This window comes from Crinia signifera, chromosome 4 (genome assembly GCF_055691185.1).
Source record: "Crinia signifera chromosome 4, ASM5569118v1, whole genome shotgun sequence".
Classification (NCBI taxonomy): Eukaryota; Metazoa; Chordata; class Amphibia; order Anura; family Myobatrachidae; genus Crinia; species Crinia signifera.
In genome coordinates this window covers 222,241,153-222,252,842 of record NC_139220.1, presented here as the reverse complement: position 1 = coordinate 222,252,842, position 11,690 = coordinate 222,241,153, and the positions used below count along the sequence as shown (strand labels likewise).

The window sequence follows — 11,690 nt, the reverse complement described above, 5'->3', positions numbered from 1 at the left end:
TGTTTAAAATTACTTTTGAAAATTACAATCATCCGTCATATCTGATGTCTTTCTAAAAGTAACACTATACTTCTCACGCTGTGTGTCTTTAAATTTAAATGCCTACAACATGTCAGGACCAGACTGGATGGCTCCTATATCTTTAAATGCATAACAGATGTATACCCAGACCTCTTTGTTACTCTGATATTTCATTTATTTTAAAAGCAAGAAGGTCCTTAGATGCTGTGGAAGTTATCGTGTGGAATATAACTTTTTAGCTACTGTATCTTTAAATGCATAACATATGTATACCCAGACCTCTTTGTTATGTACGCGGATATTTCATTTATTTTAAAAGCAAGAAGGTCCTTAGATGCTGTGGAAGTTATCGTGTGGAATATAACTTTTTATTTTTATTTTATTTATTTTTGATACACGGTTGGTCAGCCACATCGTTGTAGCGCTTTTGGCTCGTTCTAAGGTAAGTGTTATTATAGTTGGTAATGATCTGCCTGTATTATTCACTGTGAAAGATCTATGAGCTATACCAAATCACATTGCCCTTGTTGATTTATATCCGATACGCATATCATATTCCTTTTATAGTTTTTTCTAGCCGGTTTGTGCAATGTGTACGCGTCTTGCTCTTGTAACCATTTTCTCACATCGGATCTTTTAAATTTATTTTTCAAAGCTTTATAATATTTATCAAAACCGCAAAAACTCCCCGGCTTTAATACGTTATAATAACTGGCTTTCAGCCGGCTGTTTTGATGGTCGGCGTTGCGCGACATCCTACACAAATCAAATTTGATATAAAACAAGATCTACATTTCTACGAATTATATATCTGTTGTATACCATATTTTTCTAACAACTTTTTTAGCATTATGTTTAGAAATTCTTCCAGCTGATTAAGATATCGCGTACTTTATATATGTGTTATCTCACATAACCAATATCAGTGTATGAAGTTACAGTATCAAACCAATTATATTTTAATACGGGGGTTAATATTATTTATACCACTTTGATATCAAACGTGATACGATCATATCAAGTTTGATATCAAATTGGTATAAATGGGGGCGTGGACAACCTGTATAAAAGGGGCGTGGACCTGTCAAAACCAATTAGTTTGAAGAAAAAGTGTGCCTTATCTACTAAGGTCTCCTTTATATCACATGTAGAATGCCACATGACGGCAGGTTTAATACGGCCTACAGAATGGTAGTTTTTCTCTCAATATATGGTACTGTGATTGCAGCTGAATACTGAGATTAGTATTCTTCTAATGCCAGGAGAACAGCACAGGCTACTGTACTGTACCCTAATGTCTGACACGGAATGCATTGCCTACTGTAGCAGTCCATTTCTATATGCTTGGTTTTCTGTGCATGTGCGAGGCCCTCTGTCCTAATACACTGTTTATCACACTGACTTTCAGCAGATCTCCTCTTTAGAAGACTTCTTTGTTTCTACAAATATTATTTTCTTGACACCGCAATGCCGAAGATGTATACATAGTTAAGTGAATCAGAATGAACAATATATATTTTCTGAATGACAAAAGAAAGGACAGTGAAATTTTCTCTGTTGCAGCACTAAATTCACAGAACATTAAATGTAATTTAGGTTCCATCAGCATTCTGAGCAATAGTTGAAAAGGATCTGGCACAGCTTCCTGCTTTAATTTCCAAACAATGTGCTTTTCCTTTCCCTCAGGGAGCGGGCAAGTCTCCAAATGAACAACCGCAGGCTGGAGAGGAAGGTGAAGGAGATTATGATGCAGGTTGATGATGAGCATCTGTCTTTAACCGATCAGAAAGATCAGGTACAGGAGACACTAAATAAAGTTTCTGCAAAATCTTTATAAGGGCTGTTTGTCAAATGTTCTCCACTATCCTTTAGCATGTTTAGCCTTGGGTAGCAGCTTTCACTCTCATGCGAATGTTGTTTTGTGCTCTAAGCGATGTCATTTGCGGCTAAGTGGTTTATGATCTTCTAGCTGTTGTCCCCGGTGCTGCCTCTCACTCTCTGCACCACTCCCATCTTTTTATTCGACTCTCATATGTGGCTCAATTAGATTTTATATGTGTGCATATCCAGCAGCACCCCTACCCACCTGTTTCTCATCCTTCTGAGGGCATGCCCAGCACTTCCGAAGCTTCCAGGCCTTGATGGCTAACCTTGACACTCCAGCTGTTGTTAAACTACACATTCCAGCATGCTCTGCATCAGATTTAGCATGGCCAAATAGCAAAACGGAAGCAGAGCATGCTGGGATGTGTAGTTCAACAACAGCTGGAGTGTCAAGGTTAGCCATCAAGGTTCTAGGCTGACACCGGTCAATTATGGCCTGGTGTTCATATTGCTGCTAACTAACTCAGTTACTTGCACCAGGGATAAGGAGGTAGGAGATATGGCATACAAACTACTAACTTCTTAATGGTATGCAATACTGGCCCGTACCACCTTTCTTGCACCACTGCCTCTCTCCCTCCTTATTTTTCTTACATCTTATTGGTCTATTTCTACTTCTTCCTCTTACACCCTTTCACTGTTTCACTCCCCTTTAAGGCCTGGCATGCTTTAAACTGAATGTTAGTGCCTCTTTAAATTTTAGGCTCCAACTTGCTGAGAAGCGTTAAATGGCAAAAGCTGGTGCTTTTATATATAAACCCCTTAGTCACTTAAGGCTGAGTCAGGTGTCCTGGCAAGCACTCAGTTTTGAGGGATGACAGGGAAGTAGAGGGTCAGCAGCCTCGGGCACCATTAGACTGGCTCTGTTAACTGAGGGGTCCGGTAAACATCCTGACCTTCGGGATGCCAATAGTGAGAATACTGACACCAGAATCCTGACACTGGTGAGAAGACCGGTGCCAGAACTCTACAAAGAACACAACACCGGAATGCTGACTGTTGGCATCTAAGTTTGCTGGGGAATAGGGTTTGGCTGCAGGAGGTGAGAGGGTTAGGCACTCAGAAGGGAGGGTTAGGCAATAAGGGTTTCAAATTGAGTTGGGCTATAAGTGTGTGTGGAGGGGTTATAGGCTGCAGGAAGGATGTTTTGGGGGGTGGGTAGTGGGGAGGGATAGCATGCTTACCCCACGGGTCTGAAGATTCTGTGCATTTCAATCCCGGCATTAAAGTTTCCAAACCCGGGATTTGGGGACGCATGTGCTGTCTAATGCTGGGAGATATCTGAGCACCTGCTCAGATGCTGCCTGGCTTCTCCCGTCCTGGCTGTGTGGCTCTGCACAGCGTGACGAGGTCAGAGGTCACGCTGCAGAGTGCACACAGCCGCAACACCTACACAGCCTTCCTCGATCCAGGGCGTGCTGCTTATCTGCCCCGTTCTCCTACATCCTGCCCGGCTCCCGGACGCACAGCCCACCAACCATGCTCTGGCAGCATCGTCCGCTCACCCTGCTCCCGGCTGCACCCGCACTTATGTGGGTGCACATATGTGGGTTGGCCGGGGCTTTTTGTTTTCTAATTAGGGAATTCTGGGATTAAAAAAATTCCCCAGGATTGGCTTCCCTAGTGGCATCCCAAGCTCCTGCATTCCATACCTAAACCCTTGAGACTTCAAGGTTCAGCACTATTTATATATCATTTTTTGAGGAAAAAAATATATAACATGCAAATGTCAAAATGCATTATTATCATTGATGATGATTATAATTAATTAATTATTATTAATAATAATCATGTTATAACATCCAAACACAGCTTCTAAAATAAAAGCAGCTGATTTGCTGGTACTTCATCTCTTTCCAATGCTTGATACATCTCCTTCTGTATGTTTAAAAATGTATGTACTAGAGTGTATAGTATGTGCTGGCATATTAGACCTAGCTTTGTCCAGCCCTGACTCTTTGCTTTTCTGCCCACCCCTCCCCCACCACCCACTCCATCTTTCTTGCCACAGGAACTTTAAAGTATGTAGTTTGTGTCCATTTTAGAACATGACTAAACTCCCCACAAGTCTATAATCCAGCCCTGCTAACCATGCTGCAGTGTATATAGGAGGAAGGGTTAATGTGCTCTGTACCAAACAGCAGCAGTCTGATGCCTCTGCTCAAGAAGAGGAGCAGTCTGTGCAGGGACCTGCTGATATCGGCAGCTCTCTTAATATAGTCTTTTCCAACAATAAAGCACCAGCCAATTGATCTGCTGTGAGGAGGGGTTCAGCCTCCACTGTGGAATTTGATTAGCTTAGGTGGAGAGAAGAGGTAATCTGTGGGGCATATTTGACCATGGAAACATCTGGTAGCATGGAGGGCATTTAGGAGAAGAATGTGACAATATATGAGGAACGTGAGGGGTGGGGACCCATAATGTACATAGAGCCCTTGGAACAGTGGCGTTACTAGAAATATTTCCCCCCCCCCGGTAAAGCAGCACAATGAAACTTGTAAAAATGAAAACAGTACCTGCTTTATTCTGTCAGTGGGGCCTGGGAGGAGCACATCCTGAAATACAGCAGGCGACGGAATTCAGCAGCAAGCATCACACTACTGATACAGGTTTTTCCCTGTATGCTGGGTGCAGACTCTACAGCAGGGTGGAAGGGCAGCGGGCAGGCTGCTGGAGCTCATGCAGGACTCCTGCCTCCGCTGTAACCCTGCACCCCGGCGTGCACAGTGAAAGGGGAGTGACGGCTACGGTGAAAGGGCAGCTGGCAGGCTTCTGGAGCGCACACAGGTCTCCTGCCGCCTGTTTCATGAGAGCACTGTGAGCAGGGGCGGTTCCAAAAAAAAACGTGAATAGGGATGATATGGTTGCAAGGGGGGCACCTTGGAGCAGTGGTAGCACTCAGTGAAAACATGTGTGGGTACCAGAGACCCCTCATCTTATATAAATTGTGGTCCCACACATATTATTGTTTTGAGCTTTTTTCCATGAACAAAAAGAGGGAATTAGAGAAAGAGATAGATGTGTGAGAGAGACATGTCAGATAGAGAAATGGGAAGAAACAAGAGAGGGGGGAGTGCGAAGGGAGGAAAGAGTGCAAGCATGGGGAAAGAGGTGCAGAGAAGAGAGAGGAAAAGAGACTAGGGCAGAGAGAGATAAAGAGACAGGTGAGATGGAGGGACAGTGAGAGAAGGGGTAGGGGAGAGTGAGATAGAAAAAGAGGAGAGACTGTCAGGCAGAAAGAGGGGGATAGAGATGGGGTGGGAGAGAGAGCACTGGAGAGAGCAAAAAAAAGGAAAGAGATAGTGTAGGGGGATAGAGAGAGGGAGACAGGTGAGAGAGAGAAAGGTGAGACAAAGGGGTGGGGTGAGTTAAGTTGAGAAGGTGAGAACTGGCGATGGACTACAGTGAGAGGGGGAGAGGTTAGCAGCAGGGTTTTTGAGCGCTAGGGACAGGTGTGCTGTGATGTGTACAGATAGCTGCCCTCTGGTAGAGGGATGCCGCCCTCAATACAAGGGGCGGGATGTATCAACATACATCCCCGCCCTTCGCACGGCAGCCGCCGCGATGCTACCGCATATGTACTAACATATGCGGCCAGCATCGGGCTGCGGTAACGGAGACCCCCGCGATACCTGTGATGTGGGCTGCGGGGGTCTCCGTCACCTCCCGGCGGCTGCCAGCGTCCCCCTGCATCTCCTCCTCCCCCTGAAGCCGGATGTCCTCCCGGCTGTCACACCAGGGGGAGGAGGAGGTTAAAGGAGGACGGGAGGGGGGGGCGGCGTGCGGACGGCGTACGTCGGGCGGCGAAAGAAGCCCATAGGCTTCTATAGGGTATCGCCACCCTCTGGGTGGCGATACCCTGGCCTGCGAAAACGGGGCGAACCGGTGATAGTACATAGGAAAATGCGGTAAAACAGGGGTTTTACCGCATTTTCCCTTTAGTACATCCCGCCCAAGGTGCACAAAGAAAAAGAACCAGTAGGCGCCTTCTGTACACTTAAAACAATTTATTTAACAAATATCACAAGAAACCATAAAAACATATGTATAAATAAACAATAAAACAATGATGCATGCATGCACAATAACCACAATTATTCTAAAAAGCCATTCAGATGCAAGTGCATAATGTTTGTAACTATAGTTGCCAGTTCCTTTTTAGGACAAGTGGGGCGTTGAGGTTGGCAAGTGTTTCCAACAGATCACACTCAGTGGTGGTGTAATTAGTGAAAGAAAAATCTTTTCCAGCAAGCCTTAGGTAAAGTCCTTTCCTTAAATGCTGATGTTTTTATATATATAAAGGTCAGTCTTTTATTGTCAGCTGCAGGAACCGGGTTGTCGCGGGTTGGTTCAAGCCGATATGGCAGATGTTTCCTCTCGGTCTAATGCCGTCAGTGTTCCCCGTCGGTCCTCAGCTGTCGACACTTCTGAATAGCTCCTCACAAGACGCGTTTCGCTGCGCTGAAATTGAAAAAGCCGCCTGAGCGCAGCGAAACGCGTCTTGTGAGGAGCTATTCAGAAGTGTCGACAGCTGAGGACCGACGGGGAACACTGATGGCATTAGACCGAGAGGAAACATCTGCCATATCGGCTTGAACCAACCCGCGACAACCCGGTTCCTGCAGCTGACACATTTAGCCTGCAAACAGAACTTCATCCGGCAGTTACCACACACAGTGGTTTGTGCGCCTGACAACAGCGCACCCAAGAGCGGCTGTCACCTGCTGCTCACCCTTTGGAGTATTGTGCAGTCTGGCTGCAGTCAGATCCACTGGCCGGACAAAGCAAGTGTGGAAAACCTCACAAAAGGTACTGTGACCTAATAAATAACATACTGAGCTACTTACATGTCAGATGGTCACAGGAGGTTGCATTGTCCAATAAAAGACTGACCTTTATATATATATAAAATCATCAGCATTTAAGGAAAGGACTTTACCTTAAGGTGCCCATACACGTACCAATTACCCAGTACTTTTTGTGCTAAAATAGCATCGTTGTGCATGCATTGTGCATGCGATGCGATGCTATGTTAGCACAAAAAGTACCGGGTAATTGGTACCTGTATGGGCACCTTTAGGCTTGCTGGAAAGGATTTTTATTTCACTAATTACACCATCACTGAGTGTGATCTGTTGGAAACACTTGATAACCTCAACGCCCCACCAGGCGCCTACTGGTTCTTTTTCTTAGAGGGGGAGAGGTGATGGGCTGTGGTAAAAAGGGGGGGAGGTGATGGGCTGCAAAAAAAGTGGCACAGGTGACGCGCTGTGGTAAGAAGGGCGCAGGTGACAGGCTGCGGTGAGAAGGGGTGAGGTGACGGGCTGTGGTGAGAAGGGGCAAGGTGACGGGCTGTGGTGAGAAGGGGTGAGGTGACGGGCTGGGGTGAGAAGGGGCGAGGTGACAGGCTGCGGTGAGAAGGGGCGAGGTGACAGGCTGCGGTGAGAAGGGGGGCGAGGTGACGGGCTGCAGTGAGAAGGGGCGAGGTGACGGGCTGCGGTGAGAAGGGGCAAGGTGACGGGCTGCGGTTAGAAGAGAAGGGGCGAGGTGGTGGGCTGCGGTGAGAAGGGGCGAGGTGATGGGCTGCGGTGAGAAGGGGCGAGGTGATGGGCTGCGGTGGGAAGGGGCGAGGTGGCGGGATGAGGCGAGAAAGAGATGATGGACTGAGGTAAGAAGGGGTGAGGTGGTGTGATGAGGCGAGAAGGGGCGAGGTGGCGGTATAAAGAGAGGTGATGGAATGAGGTGAGAAGGGGTGGGGGGATGAGGCAAGAAGGGGAGAGGTGATGAGCTGAGACAAGAGGGGGTGAGGGGCATGCTGACAGGGGGTGAGGTCACTGTGACTTGGTGAAAGGGGGCGAGGTGGCAGAGGGTGAGGTAAGAGGGGGTACAGGAGAAGGTTCTGACTAGCATTGGGTGGCTCACAGGGGCCGGCATCTGCTGGCTGCCACTGCGCACCTGCTATGGCCTTTGGCTACCCTCACGTGGTTCCGGCCGCTGCTGCCCTTATCATGGTTCTTGGCTGCTGGCTGCCGCATACCCGCTAATCACCAGCCACTACTCTTGTCACATTCCAAGACTGCCGCTTCTCTCCTGCCTCCGCTGCTCCTCTCACTGTACCTGGCCGCCGTTGCTACTCTCCTGCTCCCCGGCGCCAGCCGTCCACCACTGACAATACTTTCAACAACTGGACCTGACGCATCCATTGGTGTTGCTGGCTGCTCATCCAGCATTTCCACCTCCACGTGGCGCACAGGAGGGAAGCACCAGCCACAAGAGCACAAAGTGCTTCTCAGCTTCTTCCTGCTGCAGCTGCTTCCCAGCAGCGCAGCAAGTGTAATAACAATAATAATAATTGAAGAAAAAACAACAGAAAATGACAGAAGTGACCCTGCGCCCCGGTGGCGCTGGCGTACCCCCTCCCCCCCCCCCCCCCCCCGCCAGGACTGCGTTCTGGCTCTTTCTGTTTATAAATGCGTATTTGTATAGCAAATCACAAAGAGTACAGTATGTAATGCCATCTTTATTTGTTTCTGTAGCTAACTTTACGTTTGAAATCAATGAAGAGACAAGTTGAAGAAGCTGAAGAAGAAATAGATAGGTTAGAAAGTGCTAAAAAGAAACTTCAGAGAGATCTGGAAGAGCAAGGTGACCTAAATGAGCAACTACAGGGACAGCTAAATGCTGCAAAGAAGGAGCTCAGGTGAGTGGCATTGCGTCTTCATTTTAGGTGTGCTAAACAGTTTGGAGGCTATATGACCAATGTCCTCAAGAATTATATTTAGTGTAAAGAAGAACAAAGAAACCTGCAAATGATGATATGTCACCCGCAAAGCCCTGATCTGAAAAGAAGGATTTGCGCAAGCCTACTTCCACAGAAGTTCTGTGGTTAGTTCTCCAAGATGTTTGGACTAAATTCCCTGCCGAGTTCCTTTACTAGGTGCAAGTGTACCTAGAAGAATAGATGCTGTTTTGAAGGCAAAGGGTGTCACACCAAATATTGATGCGATTTAGATTTCTCTTAGTTTTCATTTTGTATTTTGTTAATAGATAAATATAAATTATTAACACTTCTATTTTTGAGCATTGTTATTTTGTAGCATTTTTTTTTTACATCGGCATAGTGCCCATACTCTTACATACAAAGGGATGAGCGTGAAGTGAGAGGTGAAGTTGGGAGTTTTCTCCTTTTCCTAAACAATAGTCCTCTTATCACACACACATGAGAACTGAACATCCTGTTATATCTGTTTTTCTCATGACATGAAAAGCATAATGTTCAGTATACATTGTAGTAAGATATTATTAATTTGGGTATAGGCCTTTGTGTGTATGCGTATATATAATTAATGTGCATTTATTTCTGTATTGTAGCAGGCGCAGAAGCTCCCCTGGCAAGATGCTGAATGATCTTGATGATGACGATGACCTGAGCACTGACGGAGAGAGTCTTTATGATGCTCCTTCTGTATATAAATATTCTCGTGATGATGTTCTAACAGCCTAAATTGGTTCTCATGTTTAGATGATAAAAGACACATCCTGTATTGTGTATTCCATCTAGTAATGTACAATGAATCTGTTAGTCACATGTTCTAAGCTTGCCTGTATGGATATTATTATGCATAAAGTTAGAGGACTATGAATTTTTATTTTGTAAATATTCTAATTGAGATATAAATTGTATTACAGTATTTCATAAAATACTTTTTAAAAGACTAGTAAAAAAAAATCTTTATTTTGCAATAATTTTTCCATACATTTCTGTATAATAGCAATAGACCAATAGTAAACAGCCATCTGCATCCACAGCGCGTATTCCATCTAGTAATGTACAATGAATCTGTTAGTCACATGTTCTAAGCTTGCCTGTATGGATATTATTACGCATAAAGTTAGAGGACTATGAATTTTTATTTTGTAAATATTCTAATTGAGATATAAATTGTATTACAGTATTTCATAAAATACTTTTTAAAAGACTAGTAAAAAAAAATCTTTATTTTGCAATAATTTTTCCATACATTTCTGTATAATAGCAATAGACCAATAGTAAACAGCCATCTGCATCCACAGCGCCCACCGTCTGAATGAGTAGCTGGCGTGTTAATGTTTCTCTCCTTAGCATAGAATGCTGTAAATAATTGTTCATTTGTATCGCTTCTTATGTTGCTTTGTTGTAAAATCCAATGATCTTGATGTCACTTTTATGACATTCATATACCATCGCGTAAATTAAATGTTATTTTTTTAATAATTTTATGACCTCTATTAAATGAACTTTTAACACAATGAAACCATATATTTTCTCAACACTAAAAAGTTGTTTTACCTGAGATTTTGGTCAATACAGCTGGTCCTATGACCAAAAACAATCTTGCACGTGTGCCCTTTACTTGCTGGGTACACTCCTATACAATTGTCCATATTGGCAGAATGCCCATTTATTGTATAGGTGTGTATTCAGTACCGATGCAGGGGCGTTACCAGATAAATTATTTATTTATTACCAGTTTCTTATATAGCGTACACATATTCCGCAGCGCTTTACAGAGAATATGTGAATATTCACATCAGTCCCTGCCCCAGTGAAGCTTACAATTAGTGTAACAATAATGCCACCGACCCCGCAAGGGCAGGGAGGCGCTGACTAAGTGTGGGTGCCCGGCACCTGGGGTCTGCGGGGACTATTGCTACACTGCTGCCGGATCTGCTGTGGCCGGGAGTCAGGAGTGTTTTCACAGATTTACTAGCCTGGTCCCGGCACTCCTCCTGGCTGGCTCCTTATGAAAAATATCCCCGAGCCGGAAGAAGGGCCGGGACCAGGCTTGTATATCTGTGGGTCCCGACTCCCAGCCACAGCAGATGCGTTGGCAGGCCAGCGTCCTTGCCACAGATGATCGCGGAGGGGAAATTTTCCCGGTGGGAGGGCACATCATTTATTGTTACGCCACTGCTTACAATCTATATTCCCTACTACATGTACACACACAGACATTCTAAGGTTATTTTTGTTGGAAGCCCAGTTAAGCTACCAGTATATTTTTGGATTGTGGGAGGACAAGGAGTAACCAGAGGAAACCCACGCAAGCACGGGTAGAATATACAATCTCCATACAGTTAGGGCCATGGTGGGAATTGAACCCATGACCTCAGTGCTGTGAGGCAGTAATCCTAACAATTACACCGTCCTGCCCATGGCTTATAACACTCCAGCAAAGGTCAGGATCGGGAGGTCACCTCTTATGTGCTGTTGGTCCGACCTCTTAATCGCATAGAGTCCTGTGCACACACATATACAATTCACGCTCTGCTGATCCAGAGCATTAACCTGATCAGCAGGATGATTGTACAGTAGTCTGCTTCATGTTCCATTACAACTGATTCTACAGTATGCTCATTAAAAACTTCACAATCTTAGCGAGATACACCCACATAAAGCGACATTGGACATCCCATGTAGAACATCTATTTAAAATGGACAATTGTGAGCATGCTATATCTGGGACTTAAACTATTGGTGTATCTATAATGGGTGGAGGGTGTGCTGTGCAAGGGCTTCTGGGTCTAGGGTGAGCCACACCACACAAACCGGAACCCATTAATTTCACTGTGAAAATGGAGTGTCAGACATTTCCCTAGTGATTTGGGAATATGAAGTAGATATGCCACCCAGAACAACATACCTACCAACATCATCCATCCACCGTCTTGCTAATTTTTGTGAAAACTCTGATGTTGGTGGGTGATTTCTTGAATTTTTATCATCTTTGAGTGGAAGAAGTTCT

At 45.1% G+C, this 11,690-nt stretch overlaps 1 protein-coding gene across 1 annotated transcript in view; it reads left to right on the top strand.

The window, feature by feature from the left end:
* Positions 1-10,187, top strand: part of CGNL1 (cingulin like 1) — a 124,397-nt gene extending 114,210 nt beyond the window's left edge. Inside the window, exons 17-19 of the mRNA XM_083183830.1 lie at positions 1,708-1,816; positions 8,442-8,605; positions 9,277-10,187. Coding sequence (XP_083039956.1) covers positions 1,708-1,816; positions 8,442-8,605; positions 9,277-9,409 — 406 coding nt within the window. The 3' untranslated portion in view covers positions 9,410-10,187. The remainder of the gene's footprint in view (positions 1-1,707; positions 1,817-8,441; positions 8,606-9,276) is intronic.
* Positions 10,188-11,690: the final 1,503 nt, after the last annotated feature.